This window comes from Phyllobates terribilis, unplaced genomic scaffold, assembly GCF_046119375.1.
Source record: "Phyllobates terribilis strain yellow unplaced genomic scaffold, ASM4611937v1 Scaffold_5__5_contigs__length_657084704, whole genome shotgun sequence".
Classification (NCBI taxonomy): domain Eukaryota; kingdom Metazoa; phylum Chordata; class Amphibia; order Anura; family Dendrobatidae; genus Phyllobates; species Phyllobates terribilis.
The window spans coordinates 292897873-292923495 of NW_027362765.1; the positions used below are offsets into that span (position 1 = coordinate 292897873).

The following is a 25623-nucleotide window of genomic DNA, read 5'->3' on the forward strand; positions in this document are numbered from 1 at the left end:
AATATTCGCCGACTAACAGAGAGAGAATCGGGTCACAGTAAAATGACACTTGGCTCACGCAGCAGGGTTTGAGCTGAGGGTCATTTACATATAGCATCCGATTCTCTCACATGAAAGCATCACTGGATGCTACTCGCTGGTGTGAGCGAGCCCTTACCCCTCCACTTCCATTGATTTTCCATTTGGATAATTCAGGTTTTTGAAATGTAGCTCTGTATGTTCTATAGACCTGTAATATGTGACTACAATTTAGCTACAAGAAATATACTAAAAAAGACCCTTATTGTGTAAGCAGGTCAGTTTTTATGTACAGTATGTCTCTTTGACTCCGGGGTGTCTGAGTCTGAAAATGTGCTGTCTGGATTTTAGGGTTGCTACATCCAAAAGATGGTGCTAGTCCTTTTCCTCTCTGAAGAGGTGATTTGCATCTTTGACTGCAGACACAGCTGGCGAAGTGATGGACATAGACACAGCAGAATTGAACTCACACTCAGGGCTCATGCACATGACCGAATTTTCGGTCCAAGTGCGATCCAACAAAACATCGGATCGCACTCGGACCAATGTTACTGTATGGGGTCGTACACACGTCCGATTTTTTTTCTTCCTCGGACTTTTTCTGTCCTAGGAAAATATTGCAGCATGCCCGAGTTTGATCTGATTATCGCATCGCACTCGGCCATGCAAATCAATGAGTTTGTGGAAAACATCGGACTGCACTCGGATGACATCTGAGTGCAGTCCGATTTTCACAGACTGACCAAGTAGTGAAGATGTAAAGGTTTTTTTTCCCATTTTCTCCTCATCTGAGAAAATCAGATCACACTCTGATCAAACTCTAATCAGAGTGTGATTAGCATAATCAGTCTGATTTTCTCAGGCTAAGTTCACACGAACTAATCAAAAATTGTCCCATTTTCATCCAGAAAAAATGGACATTTTTTCATTTGTCTGGCATCCCTTTTTATACATCAGCTGTTATTAAAATTTACAAGACCAAATCCAGTTTTCTATATTATTAATTGAAAGACATCTATACAAATTGGATGCTATATGGATGATTTGCATGGGATATGATTATTTTTGGCCACGCATAGACTTGAATAGGTGAGTCTCATCTCAGATACAGATGAGACTAGTGCATGCAGACATTTTTTTTTTCACGTGGACATTTGGTCCATGTGAAAAAAAGAAAATTTCATCTGAACACCTATTAAATAACATTGGTCCAAATGCTGTCAGCTTTATTCACAGACAGCACTCAGACCGAAATTACAATTGTGTGAACGTAGTCTTAACGTGAGGCAAAAAAGTGTAACGGTTACAGTCTCAATAGGTACAAGTTTAATAGTTACATCAACAGCATAGGCACCAATCTTGGAGGCAGGGCCGACATTAGGGAGGTTCAGACTGGGCATCTACCAAGGGCCCCAGGACCCAGAGGGGCTCCCTGCCTGTCCCCTCTAGTTTACCTCTGTAAGGAGTCTTCGGGGCTGCATGTACTTTCACTTCTGGCAACCGGCGACCAGACAGGAGAAGGTCTGTAGTGCTAGTGTTATAGTTCAATCGGGGATCTCGGAGGCAGAAGCACTCAGGCGTGTACTACTGACCTGCGCTGTGACTCTTCCCATATTCTGGGAGCTGGCCATCCATACTCACAGCGACAGGCTCATTTATGCTGTGTCAGGACCTTACTACACAGCCTGAAAGTGGCACCTGACCACAGACGTAGTACTGACGTGGTCCTGGTAGGACACAGTACATTAGCTGTGTTGCTGCCCAGGAGAAATGTTCCCACAGAAAACAACACAGCACTGGTCACTGGTGAGTTTTTTACTGCACCTCAACACCAGTCACACACTGCACAGCAATCCAATCCTCCAATGTAATAAATGTAAAAAAAGAAGTGAAAAAAAAAGCACAAACATACAATGATATAAAAAAAAATGAATGATACCTGCTGCACCTGACTGCTGCAGTTTACTACAAGACGTAATGGTCCTGTGGCTAGAGCACAGTGACGTCAACACTCCTGGTGCCAGCGCACACCACAGAGCGGCCTGTGCAGAATCCTGATGGGTGACAGCAGGTATCAGTGATTTAATTATTTTTAGTCAACCAAGCCACCATGTAAATGACGCGCCCCCTGGGCCTGTGCTGTGCAGGGGGATACCCGGAGCCGGATCGCTGGGGGTTGTAGTTCTCCGTGGCGGTGACCCGGTCCGTGCCCAGGGCGGTCAAACCAGTGGCAGTCTTAAGTAATAACAATGTCCGACTACGCCACCCGTGGATTGCGGTCAGTGGGGACCGCTGCTGCGCTGCAGACCGCTGAGGCTGATGTAATTTGCGCAGCCGAGTATGGAATAACTCCCCACGGGAGAAGTATTGCCTCAGGGCAGCTAGTGTGGAAGATGGGAGTGATGGTGTGAGCGTCCCAGTAGTAATGATGCTGGTGCGGCGATGAAACACAGAGACGTGTGGTGCAGTTCAGGGTCTTTACTGATGTTATAAAGCAGACCCTCCCGGGAGTACTGGTTAGCAGTAGGGGCCTGGTCAGTCTGTGAGCAAGCAGGATCTCCCCTGGCCAGGTGGAGTTGTAGGCCTCCCCAACTTTCTGCACTCTTTCCTGGCTACCTTGCTCTATGCTGGTAGAAGTAGCCCAAGTCCCTGAGTATACTGTGTGGTGCTCACCCGTATGGCCGGTGACTTGGGGCCTTCCGTTAGCCTCCGCTTCACGATGGCGGTGCTGGTCCCTTGCTTGTGACCGTGCCTCCGGGCTTCTAAGGCCAGAGGACATGGAATCCCCTGCCGGTTGGATTCTGCTGCTGGACCTGGATGTCCCCACAGCCTCGGACTCCGTGTCCGGGTTTAGTGTCTTCAGCCAAGGCGAGCTATCTAGCTTCCAGCCTCTGGCACTCGCTCCTGCTCCTACAGAGCTCCTGTTGTAACTCTCCCTGTGTCTGGAACTTCACTCCAGGCTCTGACTAACTTAATCCCGCCCCAGACCCAGTTTATAAGGGCAGATTCCTCCCCTCCCAGGTCTGGGTGGGCCGTGTTGCATGCTTAGGGCTCCTGACCAGAGAAACCTCCCACTTGCTCTCAGACATATTTCTATTACTGTGGCAACCAGACCCCTGGGGTGCCACATAAATATTACATTTAGCTCAGACAACACTGTTAAAGGAGTGTTCTCAAGTTTAAAAGATATCCCTTATCCACGGGATAACTTTCTGATTGCTGGGGTCTGACTGCTGTGGCCCTCACCGATCCCAAGAATCAGGACTATATTTAAGAGCCCCGGCTGAATGGAGCAGAGGTCGATCATGTGCACTAAAACTCCATTGGATACAGGAATAACTTTTAAACTTGAGTACACCCTTTTAGGAATATCATCCATAATGTGGATATTTTTTGTGACTTTGTTATGTCCACAATTCCTGATTCGATTGTGGGTCTTATGACCCAAACTTTCAGCATCATGCATGCTTGTAATGCTGTATGGTCAAACCCACAGTCAGGTCAGGAATTGAAGCTATAAGTCATCTGAACTATGCTAGAGACACCCAGGCAGGATGAGAATCTAGCTTTAGCCCATAGACCGGTTTCCGACAAATACATTATGGACAGGTCAAATGACTTGTCTTGCCAGTGACCTCTTTTGAATAAAACTGAAGACCACAAGGGAAACTGAGATTGGATGGAGGCGTCTGTGAACAGCAATTTTCAAGTCTTATCACAGATTCTCACTGGGATTTAGGTCTGAATTGTGTCTGGGCCATTCATATACATGAATATGCTCTGATCTAAACCATCTATTGAGCCTCTGGCAGTATGTGTATGGTCATTGTCCTGCTGGAAGTTGAACCTATGCCTCAGTCTCAAGTCTTAAGCAGCCTCTAACAGGTTTTCCTCCAGGATTGCCCTGTATTTAGCTCCACTCATCTTCTCATCAACTCTGACCAGCTTCTCTGCTCTGCTGAAGAAATGCATCCCCACCGCATAATGCTGCCACCACCATGTCGGACAGTGGGGATGGTGTTTACAGGGTTGATATGCAGTGTTAGTTTTCCACCAAACATAGCATTTTGCATTTGTTCTCATCTGACCAAATTTACAATATCATAAATATTAGTCATTTTTATAAATTGGGTGGGGAATGTATGGCCTCCCACAATTCACTTGTGACCCATCCCTTTACAATCACCTATAACAGAGTATGCCTAAAAAGAATTCCTGTTGAAGAGCCTGTCTGAGTTGCCTATGTCCATGTGACTGCTGAAAAGTGGCCAGTGTGAAAATCTCAGGATTACTGATTAATTTCACTATCTATATTAAAAATAAATAAAAAAAGACATTAAAATTTTACATAAAAAATGATTTAAACAGTGGGTCGTTTTCTGATGACACATTCTCTTTATATAGCTTCTGAACATGTAAAATGACAGCCACGCTCTGCAAATGGAATGGCTAGATCTCCTCAAGGAGAATCAGTTTTCAAGAAACTGTACATATAAGCATATCTAGAGATATATAGATGGGTCATAATCTAATAGTGGCTGCTGGACCTAAGCAATGCATGGTCATGTTGTATTACAGGGGGGAGTGTTGAGTATTAAGATCGGATGGCTCTGTGACCTTGACCAGTCTTGGGATCTCTGCGTTCCTCGCTACAGCTTTACCAGACTCGACAGTGTTTCAGAAAAGAACAATGTTTCTCCAGGATATAACTTCAGGTATTTGCATTTTTCTCCTGTGTAACAGTATATTAAGCATATCCCAACCCGTGATGATAATGTAGCCAGTGTACCAGTGGTATCGTAGTTGGAGCAAAGCTGTAATCTATAGCTCTGATCCTGTGACATCTACTAGAATCAGAGAAAACTCATATTAATAAAGTAAACCCCTTCAGGACTGTTTTTTTTCTTTTTCTTCTTGTCTTGAACCCCACCAAATTATAATCCTAAAGATTGAATGTCAATGTAATAAAACATCATGAAAATGATGAAAATGAAAATATATTATCCGGAGTGGTGTAACTTTGTAATATTTTATATTTGTTTCAGGTATGCACGATACTACATGCGTTCCGATGGTTCCGAGTTCCGGACATTGATCAAGGCCTATGGCATAAGAATTGATGTCCTTGTTTATGGCAATGTAAGTTCACAGCAATATATGTAAGGGAAACAGGTGGTTTATGATTTAGTGCCCAACCATGTTTCTCCGATGTATAGTAAGCTGCTGTAAGGAGATACCTTACAGTGAATACTTCTGTACATACATGGCCAACGAAGTAGTCATTAAAACCAGTAGACCTGCAGGTTTCAAATGCTGACAGTTCTAAAATAAACGGTGACCTGACCAATTGTCAAGTGCATGAAGGTATAGCCTTACCTAAGAAGAGTGCATGTCCTCTAAAATGAATTTGGAAGATATTCTTCTTAAATTACTGGGGTTGTCACATGAATCTCTTTCCATAAGAGATTCATGTGACGGCTGCGGAGAAGCCGGCGGCGGCTTCTGCTCAATATGCTAATGAAATGAGCTTTTCCATTTTTTTTTTCAAATTAGACTTTCCTCATAGAGATTAGTCTATGGGGAAAGCCCGCATGCAGGCCCGCCAGAGAAATTGACATGCTGCGGTCCAGAAAGACGTGCCGCATGTCAGTTTCCGCGGGTGATCCGCAGGTGCACGGAGATGCATAGTGGACATGGGATTTCTACAAATACCATCCACTATGCTGTAGCATCTGGCCGCTGTGAATTGCACGCAGCGCAAGTGCGTTGTGTCCAATCCGCAGCAATTACTGATCGTGTGCACATACCCTAAGTCTTATTAGGGAGAAGTCTATGGTTATGTCCATGCGATAAGAATAAGAGATTGTGGCTGTAATTGACAGCCACACTAGAAAGTAAAATCCAAGATTCGAAAAAACTGAGTTCTCGGGCTGTTTCGTCCTTGGTGTACTAACAGCCCTGAGAGCCGTGGCATCATGATTGCTATACTCGACTGAAAAATACCAACAGTTCAGGGCCTGGTTACTGCCCAGGGGCTGCCAAGTCATGATGCCTGTTTGGGCACATATTAAACTCCCCCATGCACATGAGATACAGTAAAAGTCACCTGAACCTGCCATTTTCTGCCACCTAATGTGTATGGGGGCCTGACAACTTTCCCCTGACATATGATGTCATATAAGAAGAATCCGGCTTGTTGAATTTCAATGGTTGAGCTTTATGTTCGGTGCAGAGAATAGCTGCTTCCAGAGGAGTCTTGCAGTGACTCTCTCATAGAGCACACGTGTAAATTGGACAAACTAAGCCCTCCTGTCTATGGGAGATGGCTGACAGCCCAACCTTCATTTGGTTGACTGCTATCTAATGAATATAGGGCCTTAAATAGAAGCCCATGCATTTTACATGCATAGGAAGTTGACGCGCCCCCTGGGCCAGTGTTGTTTGGGGGAATACCCGGAGCCGGATCAGATGGGGGTTGTAGTCTCCGAGTGGCGGTGACCCGGTCCGTGCCCAGGGTGTCAAGCTCAGTGTGTGGCAGTCCTTATGATGTTACTAGATGTTCTTTTGTGTCGACTACGCCACCCGTTGAATTGCGGTCAGTACGGCCGCCGCTGCAGCAGGGTCCGCTGAGGCTGGTGATGTATGTGCAGCTCAGGTAGTATAACCCCCAACGGGAGGGGTATAGCCTCAGGGGGTCAGTTGCAGAGGATGGGGGTTGTGGGGGTGCAGCGGGGATGGAAATGAGACTCAGAGTCGGGCTGTGCAGTTCAGGGTTTGTTTACTTACTGCAGTTGTTCTGGTCACTCCGGCCTTAAGTGACTACCCGAGCCGTGCTGCGTCCACCAGGTCCTGGACTCAGCCAACCCCCAGGTGATTCTGGAGCGTGGTCCTGAGCTCCCTTTCTGTCCTGTCCTCTTCTCTGGCCTTCCCCACCAGGGATCCACCTATGTCCGGCTCCCTCGGGCCTCTTGGTGGTAAACCCTTGTCTCTGGGTTCCCTGACCCTATTCCTGGTCTGCCTTCCGGGTGGATTTAGTGGGTGATCGTGGCAGATCGATCCTGCCCACGACCTCCGGTTCCTGGCTAAGGTGTGCTGTAGCCTCTGCCAGCCTGGGATCCGGTACCCTGTTGCCAACTCTTCACCCTCTGGTCTAATTTGGGCTCTTGGAGTTCCTTCTTTCTCCCCCTCTGGGTCTTTCTTTCTCCTCTCTCTCTCTCTTGGCCTTGGAGCTGCTCTTCTCCTCTGCTCTGACAGACTGACCTCACTCTGCAAAAGACTGACCCTGATCTAAGATGGTTCCCACCTTATATACTCCCTCTATGTGTGAGCTCAGGTGACCAGCACCCAATGAGCTCCTAGCATTACCCAGACTGCTCCCCCTATCTGCCCCTACACTACTGGGATGTTCCACCCCCCTCCCACTCCAGCCAGGAACAGACACTGTCGTACCTGCACATTTCTCTAGTGGGAGTACCATCGGTCTGTTCCCCGGAAATGGGATGTGTGTAGTGCATGCAGCTAACTGAGCTCAGTTCCACACTCCATCCTTACCCGGGAGTGGAATATCACACCTCTGGCTTGAGGTGCAATACCCCTGTAGCAGCCGAATCCTCAGGGTGCTACATTCCCCCCTGGTAAATCACAGCACGTCCTCGGGCTGTAAGATATAAACAAAAACATCCAAAACATACAATTTTTTCATAAACATAAACATATAAAACATATAAAACATCATCAGCAGCAATAAACTTTTCATATAAACATTCTTGTTTCTGGTTCCTCCGGTCACGGTGCAACTTGTGACCGGGTAAAGTGCGACAGTCTCTCTTGGAATAAAACAGTTTCCTATAAAACCGGTAGGGGGCGCTTTAGGAAGCGCAACTATATACAAGGGGATATGGCCGCTCTCAGTCCTCGGCCAGGTATTAGGGAGGATTGACCGCTCTCAGTCCTCGGTCAGTGGGAATAGGGACACACGGGGTTAACAGTTCAATCTGCTGGTCCCAACGGGGACTATATTTTAACTAGAACAGTTCTTATACCCTGACGGGTAACTATGTACAGTCTCTCTCTACCGTACTTCAACGACGGCGTTCTCCTGCTCCTTCTTTAGATTCTTCAGACCCGTCCGGGTCCTCTTGCTCCTCCTCACACCGCAGCTCCTCCTCCGTCAGGCGATGCACATGGAGGGCGTAGGGTCCTTTGGCACACTTGTGCCGGGTGAAGGTGACCTCGTCCCCTACATACAGGTCACGACCTCTGTGTCCCTCCGGCAGATGGCTTTCTACGTCTCTGCGGGTCACAAAGACGTCGCCGGGGGTATGATGGTCTCTAATAAAGCCCCATCCGTGCTGCATGTTGAATTTTATCACAGTCCCGGTGGAAGGGGGACCATGAGCTGCACGGGGATTCCTCCTGGTCCGGCTCTTCTGCTCCGCGCTCCTTATCTGCGCTTGCTGTTCCCGGACCCGCATCTCTCTCCGCTCCCTCTCAAAGACTTCGAGCTGCTGCCGGCAGCACTCTGCACGCTCCGCTGCGGCCGCCCGAGTCTCCTGAGTTAACCCCATGAGGTCTCCTCCGGTGGGGTCCCACTCAAACTGTGCCTCCTCCAGCGGGGGTGAGGTCCTCTTTACAGGCTTCGGAGCCGGAATCAGGGGCTCGCACATGGGCCTTGCTCTCTGGAGTTCCAGCTGAATGTACTCCTGGGGCCATATGAAGGGCTGCCCATCCGGGCACGTATGCTGGGCGAATAGATCTTCACCCAGGTGCGGCACTCTAGATGCTGAGGGCGCGTTGATGGTAGTGGCGCCCGGGTTAACCAGGCCTTGCGACCAGGCCTGGGGCACCTTAAAGGCAAAGGGCACCGTAAGAACGGCGGCGCCCTGGGTTATTCGGCCCTGCGACCAGGCCGGTGGCTCCGCGGAGGTAGGGGGCGCTGTTGGTATTGAGGCGCCCGGAGGTACTAGGCCTTGCGACCAGGCCGGTGGTATTTCCTGTTTGGCCACGCTCGAGGTCGAGGCGTGTGACGTCACAGGGGTCGCGGCCGCGGTTTCCGGTTGAGGCCTAGTCGGCGGCGGTGACGATGCAGCGACGGGCACGGCAGGGGGAATTTCGGGCTCTGCGACGGGGAGCTGGGGCAGGCACGCGGTTTCTCGGCTCGGGGTAGAGACGTCCCCTTTACCTGCCTCCGTCTGTTCAGCTCCCTTCTCGGCGCCGTCTCCTGCCTTCATTCCTCCTGCGCCATCCTCAGAGGCGGTCTGTCTCCTCGTCTCGGGTGGCGTGCTCCGCTGACGGGTTTCGGTCTGCTGGGCCATCTCTCGGCTCCACTCCGCCAACGTCTCTCGCTGCACCCGGGCCATCCTCCGTGCGAGGCCCTCCAACGCGGTCTGTGCACACTCCCGGTCTTGGGGGAGCTGTGTTAGGATCTCCAGCAGGCCTTCTGGAGTGGCGACCTGCAACAGGCTCCTGACCACTGGGTCGGTGCTGCCTGACTCTCCCTCCATCTCCGGGTAGGCTCTCTCTGGACTCTCTTCCAGACGTCTTGTCTCCGGGTGCGCTCTCTCCAGACTGCTCCAGGCGACACCCATCTTTGCTCTCTTGTTCTGTCTCCGCCCACATTGAGGGTGGTCCCGGGGCAACTTCAGTTCCAGGGGCAGTTCTCTTACGCTGATGGACACTTCCAGCATCACAGTCTCTGTTGGTGGGCGCGGTTTCCGCTTTTGGCACCATTCTTCGACCTGGCCCACGATGGGAGGTGGCCTCTTGCCACCCTCTGGCACGCCCATAATGGCGTCCGCTCTTCCAAGGCGGGAAATCTTCGGAAATGGCGGGAATCGTCTCCCAGTGGCGGGAAACTCCATGGATGGCGGGAAAAAGCTGCAAATGGCGGACAACCGGCGGGAAACGACCTGTGATGGGGCCCGATGGCGGGGACCCTCCGGAACCGGCAGGAGACTTCTTTTTAAGGTAACGGTGAACTTTTCTTCAGGCACGCAGTACCCGGTTGTTGCGGGCACGTTATCCTGCCGACTACGCCAAAGTTGACGCGCCCCCTGGGCCAGTGTTGTTTGGGGGAATACCCGGAGCCGGATCAGATGGGGGTTGTAGTCTCCGAGTGGCGGTGACCCGGTCCGTGCCCAGGGTGTCAAGCTCAGTGTGTGGCAGTCCTTATGATGTTACTAGATGTTCTTTTGTGTCGACTACGCCACCCGTTGAATTGCGGTCAGTACGGCCGCCGCTGCAGCAGGGTCCGCTGAGGCTGGTGATGTATGTGCAGCTCAGGTAGTATAACCCCCAACGGGAGGGGTATAGCCTCAGGGGGTCAGTTGCAGAGGATGGGGGTTGTGGTGGTGCAGCGGGGATGGAAATGAGACTCAGAGTCGGGCTGTGCAGTTCAGGGTTTGTTTACTTACTGCAGTTGTTCTGGTCACTCCGGCCTTAAGTGACCACCCGAGCCGTGCTGCGTCCACCAGGTCCTGGACTCAGCCAACCCCCAGGTGATTCTGGAGCGTGGTCCTGAGCTCCCTTTCTGTCCTGTCCTCTTCTCTGGCCTTCCCCACCAGGGATCCACCTATGTCCGGCTCCCTCGGGCCTCTTGGTGGTAAACCTTTGTCTCTGGGTTCCCTGACCCTATTCCTGGTCTGCCTTCCGGGTGGATTTAGTGGGTGATCGTGGCAGATCGATCCTGCCCACGACCTCCGGTTCCTGGCTAAGGTGTGCTGTAGCCTCTGCCAGCCTGGGATCCGGTACCCTGTTGCCAACTCTTCACCCTCTGGTCTAATTTGGGCTCTTGGAGTTCCTTCTTTCTCCCCCTCTGGGTCTTTCTTTCTCCTCTCTCTCTCTCTTGGCCTTGGAGCTGCTCTTCTCCTCTGCTCTGACAGACTGACCTCACTCTGCAAAAGACTGACCCTGATCTAAGATGGTTCCCACCTTATATACTCCCTCTATGTGTGAGCTCAGGTGACCAGCACCCAATGAGCTCCTAGCATTACCCAGACTGCTCCCCCTATCTGCCCCTACACTACTGGGATGTTCCACCCCCCTCCCACTCCAGCCAGGAACAGACACTGTCGTACCTGCACATTTCTCTAGTGGGAGTACCATCGGTCTGTTCCCCGGAAATGGGATGTGTGTAGTGCATGCAGCTAACTGAGCTCAGTTCCACACTCCATCCTTACCCGGGAGTGGAATATCACACCTCTGGCTTGAGGTGCAATACCCCTGTAGCAGCCGAATCCTCAGGGTGCTACACAATCATTTCCCTATAACTGTAAGATAGTATATTCATAGCTCCCAACAGTCCCATATGCAATGGGACTGTCCCTTCACGGCAAAGCTGTTCTACCGGCTTCTATTTATACTTGCCTCTCAGTGAATAAATTATATTACTCACCTCTTCTTTGATCAAGGATCAGTCCTAGGCCCCCTTCTTTTCTCCTTATATACCGCTCCTATTGGACAAACAATCAGCAGATTCGGTTTTCAGTACCATCTCTATGCTGATGACACCCAACTATACACCTCTTCTCAAGACATCACCGAACGGGGCCTACACTCCGATTAATATCTGAGTTATGCTTATTCTGTAAGGTCTTTTTGTCTGTTCAAGCCCCACCTAAAATTGTAAAGTGCTGCAGAATATGTTGGCGCTATAAAAATAAAAAATATTATCTCCCCAGGACTCAATCTCACTTCAATCGGGATCTCAGTGTATAGAGGCTGTAGCTCTAATCACTGAGATACAGTTCTCAATGATAACCATAGGAGAATTTGGTTATCTTGACTCTACATTGCAGGCAATGAATCCAGAAGCAGAGTATACACATCCATAGAAATACATTGTGTATAACAATGTATTTTTATGGTGCCTGTATACTGAGATGAAGAAAATGATTTATTTGGTCCTATAAAAGTAGTAAAAATTATAAGCAATTACAAAAATTTATTTTTTTTCAGGTAGTCCCTGGTCTTGAACAAATCATTATTGACACAGACACTTAAGCTGCTGAGCCACAAGCTTTAATGATGTCTCTAGGAGAATTTTGTGTACTTGATCTGTACTGCAGCCTCTTACTATAGGCTTATTGTACTGATAGAAATACACTGCTGTGTACAATATATGTATTTTTATTCTAGAGGGAGAACGAGAGATTTTTTCAGCCTATAAAATTACAAATAATAATGAAAAACACTTGATAATGAAAAAAATAATGCAATTTTTAATGCATTTTATAAAAAATATTGAACATCACAAATCAGCAAATAACACGGACATATTTGGTGTCCCTGTAATTGTAACGACCCGCACGACTGTAATGCTGAGGCCATGTTCACACGTAGCGTAAATGCTGCATTCTTTCTGTTGCTCTTTTTTTGCATGTGTCTGCACCACACAACGCAGTAACAATCTTCTCTGATTATTGCGTGTTTGCTGCATTTCTTTTATGCATTTTCCCGCCTATTTGATGCGATTTTGGGGCAGATATGAAGCCGAGTTTTGATTTTGCACTTAAAAATGCAGCAGCTTTTTTTTTCATGCGTTTTTTTTTTCCAGAAGATGCCGGAAGATTAGAGATTCACGGCCTCCTATCCAGCCGCTAGGTACCACTGACCTGGATGCTGGACCAGAGACCGGTGAATCCATCCGCTCATCTCTAGTCTCTAGTCCCAACCATCCTGGATACAGCGGACAGTCCCGGATTTGGGTCTACGCCCTGCAGTCTCGAGCGTCTGCTGAATTTCCCTCATTACCAGCGCCCCTCTGACAACTCCTCCTGCCGGAGGAGAAAAATAATGATAAATGGGAGTGGATTGGGGTATGGCCAGGGGAGTGGCCAAAACTTGACGCGGTGTGCTACGCGCTCTGCATAATGTGTCCCTCTTTCTTGTCTCCAAAAGTTGGGAGGTATGTATATTATACTTAAAAAATAAATATTAACAGTAAAAGTTCCATAATGGGAGAGTATACATAATTAACAATTAGCAAGTAAAAAGGAGAATGTTTTTCCCAGTAAAAAGTAAAATCACATACTAGGTAATGGCCCATTCAAAAATGTTATGCCCTGTATTACAAGTTTTATAATGCATTCTGCCATTAAAAAATGTCATATGAATTACATGTTACCATGTATGCACCCTAATATGATGCTTAAAAGACATACCACTGGTACCGGGATTTCACGGTTAATTCATCTAGGGACTGTGATACATAAAGGCTGTAAAAGTCAAAGGGTCCAAAGTGAATAATAAAACTCTTGCAGAAATGTTTTTAGTTCGAAATACATTGATTTAGGTAAAAAATAATATCTCCAAAGGTGGCCATACGCATTAAGGAGCACTTGTCACCAGGTCAAAAGTGCCCTGTTTTTGCTGCTCCCCCTAAGTGTTCTGTCTTTTGTTTTGTTTTTAATTCACCATACACTTCCACAGACTTTTATTTATTGTCAATTTTTATGGTCTTTATTGAGGATTCTCTGGAGGAGTATCTTTAGGCTATGTTCACGCATTGCATTTTTTCAGCGTTTTTTTTCTGCAACAAAACCTGATCTCTTGGCAGGAAAGAAGCTGCATCAAAAAGGCAGGCTTTGGTACGTTTTTCAGGATCCCAAAGTTCAGCTTTGTTTCCACCACGGAAGCATGAACACAGGTCACCAATGCAAGACATATGTGAAACCATATTAACCAGCATTTCAAATGTAATGGTGGGGGGAGGTGAATAGTTCAGGAATAGTTTACCTAAGACACTGGCAGTGAATTGAGTTTGTATGACACTATTTATTTTCACATTATGGTCTGCCATTCAGTTGCACAGGCATTGTTCAATTTCACACCTCCCTGGGCCCAAGGTATTGTTCAATCTCACACCTAGCTCAGCCAATGTTTATACTGTACACATCACTAATTTATTTAAACTCTCCTAATTCAAACTACCATCTCAGTGACCAAGACAAGATGGTAATGACGCGCCCCCTGGGCCGTGTGTGTGTGGGGATACCTGGAACCGGACCTTTTGTGGATGCTGGGGGTTGTAGTCCTCGTGGCGGCGATCCGGTCCGTGCTCAGGGCGGTCAAACCAAATGGCAGTCTATAAGCTGAATGTCCTACTACGCCACCTGTGGATTGTGGTCAGAGTGAACCGCCGCTGCAGGGCAGACCGCTGAGGCTGGTGTTGTGGGTGCAGCAAAGGATAGTATAACTCCCCACGGGAGGAGTATAGCCTCAGGGCAGTAACTAGGGATGTTGGTGGTGATGGTGCGCGGGAGCAGCAGTAACCATACGGAGTCTGTCATGTAGCTCAGGGTCTTTACTGTTGGTGGTATTAAGGGACCCGTCCGGAATACAGGATAACAATGGAGGCCTGGTCAGTCTGAGAGCAACTGGGAAATCCTGCTGGTCAGGGGGAGTTTGTAGGCCTACCGTGCTGACTTCACTCTTTCTTGGCCATCCCGCTGTAGTGTAGTGGTAGCCCACGTCCCTGAGTGTACCGTGTTGTTCTCACCCGTATGACTGGCGACTCGGACCTTCCGTGCTTCTCACCCCTCCAGGGCAGTAGTGGTCCCTCTCGTGTGGCTGAGCCTCCGGACTTCCTTGGGCCAGAGGACTTGAAGTCCCCTGCGTGGTGGTTTTCTGCTGCTGGGCTTATAACCCTCACAGCCTCGGACTCCAGTGTCCGGCTTTTCAAGTCTCTAGTCAGGATGAGCTCTTCTAGCTCCCCTCCTGGCCTCGTGTTCCTCCTCTGCCTACAGGGACTCCTCAGCCTGCTGCTGACCTGTCCCTATCTGCAACTTGTCTGGAACTTGTCTCTGGCTTGTCTCTCTAACCCCGCCCCAGATCCAGTTTATAAAGGGCAGGTTTCTCCCCTCCCTGGACTGAGGCAGGAGGTGCTGCATGCTAATTGTCCCCAACCAGGGAACCTCCCACCTGCTCTCAGACATGACATTGCTGCCACTGTGGCGACCAGACCTGGGGTGCCACAGTAAAATCACAAAACTAAATGTGTTTCACATACTGTTGTACTTGCTTATTTTCACTAAACACGCAGCAAAACCTGATAGCTATGTTCACACTCGGTGTTTCTTCAGCGTTTTTTCACTACCCATTACTTCCAATGGGAGAAAAATGCTGAAAAAACGCTGAAAGAAGTGACATGCTCTATTTTGCAAAAAAACATGCAAAGCACAAAATACTGATAAAAAAGAGATTTCTGGAATCTCATAGACTTTGCTGGTACTGTAAAACACAGCTGCAAATTTGCATAAAAAAATCGCTGAAAAAAAACAAGATATGTGAACATAGCCTTAGGCTGCTCTGCATTATTACTCTATGAGCAACACCCCTTTATAAAGACCATAAAAATTAGCACTAAATAAATTGGCTCCTATCTGTGGAACCATATGACAGATTTAAAAAAGACTGAAAAACAGAAATATCAGGAGAGCAGCAGGAATAAAATCAGAGCAAAAACTGGCCACTGGTTACCTGGTGTCAGGTCCTCCTTACAGGGGTACTCCAGGGAGATAAAAAAAATGTTGTACTGTCCCTGCCCTCATAAACTATAAAGATGAGATGCACAGTGCAGTTATATCATCTTTTTAACCCTTGTAGTTCCATGTGATAGGAGCTGCTCTTTCATTGTTCCCCCCTCCCGTCTGGGTCATTACATCATACACCAGTGTGATGCTCCCCCCTATAAGTAATAACCAGCCTGAGAAGAGGGGGTGTGGCCAAGCCCCCCATATATGCAGAAAAAGAGCTATTAGACTGGCTGATAACAGCGGGGAGCTGCACACTGCTGTAATGTCCCAGACAGAGGGGGAGCAGTGCAGTGAAAAGCAGCTCCAGTCACACGAGCCCCCTAATAATGGCTATCTGTCTGCAGTCCGATTTGAGGGGTCGTGGCAATGGCATGGCCTGCTCGCAGCTTCTAGTGTAGCCCCCTGATAATGTCTCCTTCACAGGGCTGCTAGCAGGGAGCAGGCCACACCCCTTTGCCTCCTACTGCAGACAGAGAGCCATTATTAGGGGGCTGGTGTGACAGAAGCGGCTTTTCTCTGCACTGCTCAAAATTTTTTATCTCCCCGGAGTACCCCTTTAAAGCCAAAATTTGCTTGGTCCCTGGGGATCTAAAGAGGGGTTTGCTGTGATGAGACAATCCCTTTGAATTTGGCACCCTAGACTGTACTGCTTGAGTTTATTTGACATTTGGCTCATAAATATCTCATAAATATTCTCTCATCATTTCGTATTATTGTCTTACCACATTTAGGCTTTTTTCCTCTTCTTTTTTTCTCCAGGCTGGGAAATTCAACATTATTCCAACCCTTATCAATACTGTTGCAGCCTTTACGTCTGTTGGTGTGGTGAGTTTTATTTTTATATATATATATATATATATATATATATATATATATATATATATATATATATATATATATATATATATATATATATATATATATATATATATATATAATATAAACTATATACCAAAGGTATGAAAAAGTAAGGACTCCATATGTACAGCTTTTTTTTATTATTTCATGTACATTTGTTATATACGGTGTGTGTTTATAAACCCATCACGACCTTGCGATTTTCCGTTTTTGCGTTTTCGTTTTTTGCTCCCATTTTTCCCAGAGCCATAACTTTTTTTATTTTGCCATCAATATGGCCGTATGAGGGCTTGTTTTTTGCGGGACAAGTTGTACTTTTGAACGACACCATTGATTTTACCATATAGTGTACTGCATAACAGGAAAAAAAATCAAGTGCGGTGAAATTGCAAAAAAAAAAAGTGCAATTCCACAATTGTTTTTTGGGTTTTTTATTTACCATGTTTACTAAATGCTAAAAGTAACCTGGCAATAGGATTCCCCAGGTCATTACGAGTTCACAGATACCAAATATTTATAGGTTCTTTTTTATTTAAGTGGTGAAAAAAAAATCCAAAGTTTTTTTTTTTTTAAAAATGGTGCATTTTCAGAGACCCGAACCATCTCCATTTTTTGGGATCTGGAGCTGATGTTTTTATTGATACTATTTTGGGGTAGATACGATGTTTTGTTAGCCCGTTATACTGCAATGTTGCAGCGACTAAAAAAAAGTAATTCTGACGTTTCGATTTTTCCTTGTTACGCCATTTACCGATCGGATTTAGTTTATATTTTGGTCGACTGGACATTTCTGAGCGCAGTGATAGAAAACTTATATATACATATATTTTTCATTGTTTTATTTTGAATGGGGCAAAAGGGGGGTGATTTAAACTTTTATATTTTCATTTTTTAAAACATATTTTTTTTCTACTTATTACTTGCCTCAATAGTCCCCTTAGGAGACTTGAAGCTGTGATCAACCGATCGCTTGTGCTACGCATAGCAGGGCATTAGCCCTGGTATGTGTAGCAGAAATCATCAACTCCTATCAACTCCGGCCACAATTGCACCCAGACTCTGCAACTTTTCAGGCTCAAAAGACCAATGATATTAAAAACCCATGATAGTTAGGGGCCCTGTTGGAGATTTTGCATTGGGGCCTACAAGCTGGTGAGTAAGCATTAAACAGTGCAAGGAAAAAGGAATTGGAGGGTTGAAAGTCAACTGCACAGTTAGGATCTTGCCACAGCTTCTCGATATGATTGAAGTCAGGATTTTGACTTGGCCCTTCAAAAACATACATTTTATTTATCTTGTGTCATTCAGAGGTGGACTTGCTTGTGTCCTTTGAATCATTGTCCTGTCGCATTACCCAACTTCCCTTGAGCTTTTAGGTCACAAACTGACAAATAGACACTTTCCTTAAAGGGAATCTGTCATCAAGTTTTTACCACGTAATCTAAGAGCAGCATAATATAGAGACAGACACCGATTCCAGCAATGTGTCACTTACTGAGCTACTTGCTATAGTTTTGATAAAATCACTGTTTTATCAGTAGGAGATTATGTCTAATAATTCTGCTGCCATGTAATCCTCCATATTCATGAACTCTCTATAACCCCACTCACTATTGATTGGCAGCTTTCTGCCCATGGACAGTGTACATAGAAAGCTGCCAATCAATGGTGTATATGGGGTTATACAGAACTCAGCATTCAGAGAACTGCTAGATCTGAAGCAGATAAAACAGGGATTTTACAATACCTGTAGCGAGCAGTCCAGTAAGGGATACATAACGGGAATCAGGACCTCTGCCCCTAAATCTTGTTGCTCTCAGATTACATAGCCAAAGTTTGGTGACCGATTTCCTTTTAGGATTTTCTTCTAAAAAAGTTCCATCAGTTATATCAAGACATCCAGGTCCTTAGCAATGGCTTTGTAACCCTTTCCAGACTTCAATGACTTTCTGAGCATCTACATTGGAATCTCTTTAGAACGTGACATAATGTGCTGTTTTTGGAGACCTTCTAGACTGCTTCACATTGCCAGATGGCTTCTAATGGATCTTCTAGGTTCAACAGGTCTATCAGAAATCATGGCTGGCTTTTGTTAGTAAAACTGAACCATATTGTCAATTGAATTTTGTTAACTGATTAATTTAGTAGCTAAGGGGGCAATTTATTTTTACATGGGACTATTGGAAAACATCATTTTCCTTTAATAAATTAAATTGTCTTTTAATTGGGTAATATATGTATATTACTAAAAGTAGTTTGGCGATTTTAAACGTTAAAGTATGACATATATGCACAAATAGAAGAAATTAAAAAGGGGAAAAATATTGTATGTGCAAATACATCTGTCCTAGGTTGAGTTAGGCTAAATGTCTACAGTATACGTCACGAGCTCTGTTTTGTTCAGCCTCCATCTGTCAGGGATGCGTCAGCATACTGTTGGTTTTACTATACTGTATAGTAAAGCACAGCAGAAACATAAAGAAAAGTATGTTTTTCACAATGTTTTCTATGGTGGACGGATGCCTTGGCTGTTAGCATATGCAACAGATTAGGACTTATTATAAGTGAAAGGAGGACTTTATACTAACCAGACAGCAGATGGCGATAGTGTGTAAAGTTATATGCTTGCTGTAATGTGGGGAGGGAAGCTCTCAATCGTTGGTTGGCTTTACTTCCTGTGTTTTTTTTTCCTGTATGTGTTATGTCAGCAGCACACGGACTGTGTGACACTGAATTGTATCTCATGTTTATCCAGTATGAAGTAAATACTGTTTACTCAAGATAACCCTGTGGAGTTTTAAATACTATATTGCGTTCTTTCTCCACCCCACAGATCAAGAATGGTATCAAAAGACTAAGCAAAAAGTAGGAATTTAGAAGCACAGTGTACCATGGTGGTGTGCAGCGATTGTTCTCCATATGTAACATTTCTGTGATTGCTTTCTCTTACAGGGCACTGTTCTCTGTGACATCATTTTACTAAATTTTCTCAAAGGAGCAGATCAGTACAAAGCAAAGAAGTTTGAAGAGGTTTGTTACTTAATGGAACAATTTATTTCTTATTCTCTAATGTTCTTCTTGATTTGTCTCAATGGCATTGAAGTATCTGAGTCACGGTAGTTCCTGTGTCTGAGGCAAATTTTCACCATGTTTGACTGCAAGTTTTCTATTACCTTCTATGAATAGAAAATCGCTGGCCTTGAATTTCGTCATCAGTTATGTAGCATACTGCATGATCACGTGAAGAAATATGATGCATATGCATATCCCAGCTGTTTGCAGACAACCATCACTGCAATAAAGGGAATCTATTACCAGATTTTTGATATTCCATCTGAGAGCAGCATGATGCATCACATACTGGGCTACTTGCTGTGGTTTTGTTTGATCTGCAGCAGATCTACCAGTTCTCTGAATGCTGAGTTCTGTATAAGGCTGCGTGCCCACTATGCATTTTTCAAGCATTTTTGCCACTGAATTTCCGCAGCGAAAACACTTAAAAAACGCTTGGTAATACGTGCCCCATGGTCACCAATGATAATCCGCATGTGCTGTGCACATGCTGCGGAAATTTCCGCTGCGGATTATCATTGCGGAAAAATACGCAGCATGTCCATTAATTTTGCGGACACGCAGCATAATTGCCGCCATTGACTTGCATTGAATCGCTTAATATCCGCATGACTACATGTGCACATGCAGATATTGAGCGATTCAATGTGCGGATGGTACCCGGGTCTGGAGAAGAGGAGACTCTCCTGCAGGCTCGTGTACCATAGTACCTGTTAAAAAAAGAATTTAAAATAAAAAAATAAAGAGTATACTTACCTTCCAATGGCCCCTGGTCTTTTCTCCGCTGCGTCCGGTCTCTTGTACGGTTCGCAGTGGTCTAAAAGGACCTTCCATGACGTCATTTAGTCATGTGACAGGTCGGCGGTCGCGTGACCTGTCACATGACTAAATGAAGTCATGGAAGGTCCTTTTACACCACCGCGAGCCGTACAAGAGACCAGACGCAGCGGAGAAAAGACCGGGGGTCATCGGAAGGTAAGTATACTCTTTATTTTTTACCATTTTTATTATTTTTTTAAATATTAACTTGGTCACACTATATAAATCCATGCCGGTTGCATGGATTTATATAGTGTGACCAAGTTGTGAAGTACTTTTCCAAGTGATGCTAAAATCGCTTGGAAAAGTGCTTGATAACCCGCATGCAGAAATGCATGCAAAAACGCTTGATAAACGCTTCTACCTGGCAGGAAAAACGCATGTAAAATCCGCATGCGTTTTTTCTGCCGGGGAGAAGCGGAAAAATATGCAGCATTTCTGCAGCGTGGGCACTTAGCCTAACCCTGTCCACACCACTGATTAGCAGCTGTTTGTGTACACTGTGCACAGGAATAAAACTGACATGGCAGCAGGTTTACTAGTCCTCTACTGATAATCTCCCGCTGATAAAACAGTCATTTTATAAAAACTACACTAAGCAGATCAGTAGGTGACACATTGCTGGAATCAGGGTCTGTGTATCTGTGGCACCCTGCTGTTCACAGGTACCACAGGACCCAGGGTGCATGGATAGACTTCTCCACAAGAGGCCCTCATTACATACAAACACCTCCACCCTTCCACCTTATACCACCAGAGGGAGTCCGTTAGGGATATATATATATGGAGGGTGGAGCCAGGGAGTCAGACAGAGTCAGAGAGTCTGAGAGCGTGCTGACGCTGAGAGCAGCGAAGACGCAGCGCGTCTGCTGCTGAGTTCTGAGGGCCCCGAGCGAGGCCAAAGGCAAGAGGAGAAAGGATAGAGGAGTTCAGGGGGCAGAGGAGTATCATAGGCTCACCCCTATATACAAACCGGACACCGGGTCCGCGCCTGCAGGGTCCTTTATACCCAGTAGGGATCACCGGCATTCCAGGAGGACTACAAGTACCTGGCAGACCTGAAGCTAAACCCATCACAGGACCAGGAACCACGAAGGCCCCTGCGACCAGGGATAGTGGTTGCCAGCAGAAGGTCCTACTACCGAGCGACAGGTGAAGGAACAGCACGACACATAAGCTAGGCCCAGTTGCAGGCTGGCCAAGAGCATACAGAGAGGCAGACACGGACCAGGAGGCCTTATACCCGCTCACTGGGGAGAAGTCCTGAAGTGCACCCATCCTACTGAGTACCTGACAGCAGCACCAGTAAAGGTATTGAAGCGAATCCCCTGTCTCTGTCAGTTACTCCTGCTGCGCCATCCTGCCTGCACTACAAGCCCCAGCATCTCCACCCACCATCAAACTGCACACTGCCCCGGGGGCCCGCTCCACCTGTGGGGACCATAAACACCTCAGCTGCCATCCCATCACCCCCCGGAGGTCTGCAGCAGCGCTGGTAAACCTTACCAGGTACCACAGGTGGCGTCACGAACTATTTATTTTATTTTTATTTTCTATCCAAGTTACAATCCCCTTTTTGGTTGACCGCCCTGGGCCACGGACCGGGCCAGCCACTGTGACATATACCACCCCCCCCAGCATCCATAGGCCCGGCTGCCGAGTACCCCATTGCCCCGGGGGCGCGTCATATCTATCTTAAGCTTTTCTCAGATTAGGTATCTAAAACTGGGAGGCAGATTCCCTTTAAAAATTCTGCTGGATACACATTGCAGCCTCAGGGGCGTCACTGACAGCTTAACTGAGATCCTCTAAAGCTGTGTATTTTAGGAAATTCATTAGCAAGCTTCATTGGCTACTGTAAAAAGTCTACTGTAAATAATACACTCCCCATAGTATACCTTTCTACAAGTACTGAGCCATCCAGGTGATTTGGGGAATGTTGTGTGTTCTTTTATTCACATCTTACATAAATCTTTTATTGTCTTTCCTTCAGATCTCTGATACCACCCCTGCATTTGGCAGTCATGTGTTCAAAAGTGACCAGACTTTAGGTGGTCGTGGAGATGAAAAAAGATCTACAGACTCTGGGGCTTTCTCAATCGGTTTATAGACCTCCACCAGCCATGGTTCTTCTCACTGGCTTCCTCCGTGTAGAATTCTATGTAACAGTCTTCCTCTTATATCCTATATATGTCCTTCTATTTTCTTTTTTTAATTTTTGTGATGATCACTTAAAGGGGTTGTCTAGCTTATAGAACAATTGTTAAATACCCAGCCTGTTAGTGGTCTATATGTACAGCTAATTATCTTCAGTAAGTTCTGTGTAATTCTTCATTATCCCTGTGGGCACTGTAGGAAAATTGAACAACAGCTGCCAGGTTCCCCTGCAGATTACATCCAATCCTTAGTGGTCCCAATAGTGGTATAACTTGTAATCACATTATATTTAGGGCACCCCTGTTGGACAACCCCTTTAATTGTTAAATGATTTCCTTTCTGTTAAAGTGTTGTTCAATTACCACTTATTTTGTCACTTCTGTCCATGTATATATGAGCTTTTACTAAACAAACGGCATATCCTTCATTATTCTGAAGCAAAGTTTGGGTTTACGTGTTCCACTTACTTGGGTGTGAAACATAAAACCCGATATTCTACCTCCATTTTCACATGTATATAGTACTCTACTTCGGTCATCCAATTCATTTCCTAAATCTGAATGTGCAGTTACAGTAGTTGTCGTAACATATACATTGGAGGCCTATTGCTAACATAGACCACCCATGTCTGTCCAGGTGGGATGTTTGTTTTTATTTGAGTCCCCTACTGATCACAAGAATGAAAAACTTGGTGGTATATCGTGTGGACTTACCACCGATGTCTAATTGGCGGCAATCTCGTTGCTGTGACCCTTTAAGACTATGTGAGAAAAGTGTAAAAAAAAAAGCCCTAAATGAACCCATCAAAAAACAGTCAAGCAGAGACAATAGAACATGAAGCAGAACAATGCTTACCTGGCACCTATGCCCCTTCATTCTAGCAGTGGGAGACCCAGCAGTCAGACCTCCGCCAATCTGACATATCCTAATATCATTCCACCTGTTTCTATGCTTGTACGACCCCTGTAATACCTGCATTATGTTCGCATTTTACGTGGTGTCCTTACCACACAAGGTGGCTTCAGACAAGAAGAGTTTGTCTACTGCACGTGCCTTTAACCCTTGTAGGTTGTAAGTTCTCAGGTGCATGTCTACTTTATTTGTATCTGCGGATACATTGGAGCCTCTGTTAATAGGCATATATTGCCCCGTTATGTGGTAGAGAGATTAAATAAATAGAGTCTACGGTGAACATGTGTTTCGACTGATGTTCTATGATTTGTCAAAAGCCTGATAATGTTTTTAGCACTTCAAAAGAAAGAAAGGTCCATTGATATCACGCATGAATTTTAAACAGGGCTACAAAGATTGTATCAAAAATAGACAAAAATGCAAAAGAAAAGCCTGCTCACCGCTTGTCAATATAAGTCCAGTGTGCCCAGAATCGCATACTGAACAAATATGAAAATAATTGTGAGACAAAAAGAAGGATAATGTTTCAGCTCCTGGATAAATTGTTCCACTTTATTATGTAATTTAAAAGTTAATTCCCAGAATGCGTAACAGAAAAACCAACAACAAAAGGAAAAGCGACGCGTTTCGAACACTATCCAATGTTAGCAAAGACAGAATAATAAGCTCACATGGTATTCTAGTAATGAAGAGCCGAGAGACCTGAATCTGGTGGGTGCTGATTCCCGCTGGTGGAGCACAGCAAACCGAAGGAGTGAAGAGGAAGTCGTTCGGCACAACCATCTAGTAATAAAACTTCTTTATTCGAAAATCTTTAAAACCAAGGGTTTCATGCAAACAACCATGTTAAAACGTTTTATTCCTCCAGCTGAGTCAGAAGATGAAACTCTTCATAAACCAATTTGCCAAACGGAAATCAAGCAAACCATAACATAAATAATATGTCACATGGCTTTATCTTGTTTAAGGTCTTTAAATCCATGATAACTCTTTCCTTTTTTTTCTTTTTTTAATAAATTAGTGTCCTATTTCACCAATTCAAATTTTAGATGCGCAAATGCTATGTAGAGCTGAAAAATGATAAATAAAGACAATGTGCCTTTTAGCATAATACCAAATGTTGCAAGATTCAAGGATTTATAGCAGATTTGTAGCCAGGCTTATCTAGGGCTGTTTTGTGCCTTAGCTCTGTATCTTGTTGCGAATGAAGATTAGCTTGTTAAAGGGAATCTTTCAGCAGGTTTTTGCTGCCTCATCTGAGAGCAGCATGATGTAGGCAAAGAGACCCAGATTTCAATGATGTATCACTCAGTTTATTAAGTGCAGCCGTTCTTACACAATTAAAGTTTAGATTTAACATGAAGCAGAGCTGAGAAAGCTAACCCCACCCACACCAGGCTCTGTATATACAATGGCTATATACCCTGAGCGGCTTATCATAGGATTCGGACCAGGAGGCATTGCTGTGTCTGGGGTTGGACTGGAGCACCGAACGATTCTTGGGTGGGCCCGAGCAGGACATAGAGGAGACCCTCTAGTTTTAATTGAATGTGCGTCCAAGGACGCACATTCAGTTAAAATGTATTGCAATGTCGAAAATTGGCACCGCAATAGTTAACATGGACGCCGACCTATGAGAAGCCAACGGCTTACGTCAGTTCACCCATCGCCAGAGTATGACGTCACTGTGATGCGCCGCCTGCAACAGGCGCACTAACGTCAGCTGCACACGACCATGCCGGATCTGCTGCCGTGCGGCTCTAGGAGCGTAGGCAGGTAAGAAGAATCTTTCTTTTTTTTTTCTTCCTCTGTGCATGCGGCATGATATGGAACCAGGGCCATGGGGCTGGGGCTAGGGTCATGGGGCCAGGGACATGGGGTCAGGACCAAGGACAAGGGGACAAGGACATGGGGTCAAGACCAAGGACATAGGGGTCAGCACCAGGGACATAGGGGCCAGGATAAGGGACATAGGAGCCAGGACAAGGGACATTCGGGTCAGCATCAGGGAAATAAGGACCAGAACCAGGGACATAGGGGCCAAGACCAGGGACATAGGGGCCAAGACCAGGGACATAGGGGCCAGCACCAGGGACATGGGGGCCAGCACTAGGGACATGGGGGCCAGCACTAGGGACATGGGGGCCAGCAAAAGGAATATTGGGGTCAGCACAAGGGACATGAGGGCCAGCACAAGGGACTTAGGGGCCTGCACAAGGGACACTGGGGCCTAAGATGGGGGACATTATTAATT

The 25623-nt window shown here is 46.0% G+C and overlaps 1 protein-coding gene across 1 annotated transcript in view; it reads left to right on the forward strand.

Moving 5' to 3' along the window:
* The window catches only part of P2RX3 (purinergic receptor P2X 3), a 113298-nt gene extending 89824 nt beyond the window's left edge, over positions 1 to 23474 (forward strand). Inside the window, exons 8-12 of the mRNA XM_073681236.1 lie at positions 4597 to 4733; positions 5064 to 5157; positions 16311 to 16376; positions 19362 to 19439; positions 22294 to 23474. Of these exons, the coding sequence (XP_073537337.1) occupies positions 4597 to 4733; positions 5064 to 5157; positions 16311 to 16376; positions 19362 to 19439; positions 22294 to 22410 (492 nt within the window). The 3' untranslated portion in view covers positions 22411 to 23474. The remainder of the gene's footprint in view (positions 1 to 4596; positions 4734 to 5063; positions 5158 to 16310; positions 16377 to 19361; positions 19440 to 22293) is intronic.
* The last annotated feature ends 2149 nt before the right edge of the window (positions 23475 to 25623 follow it).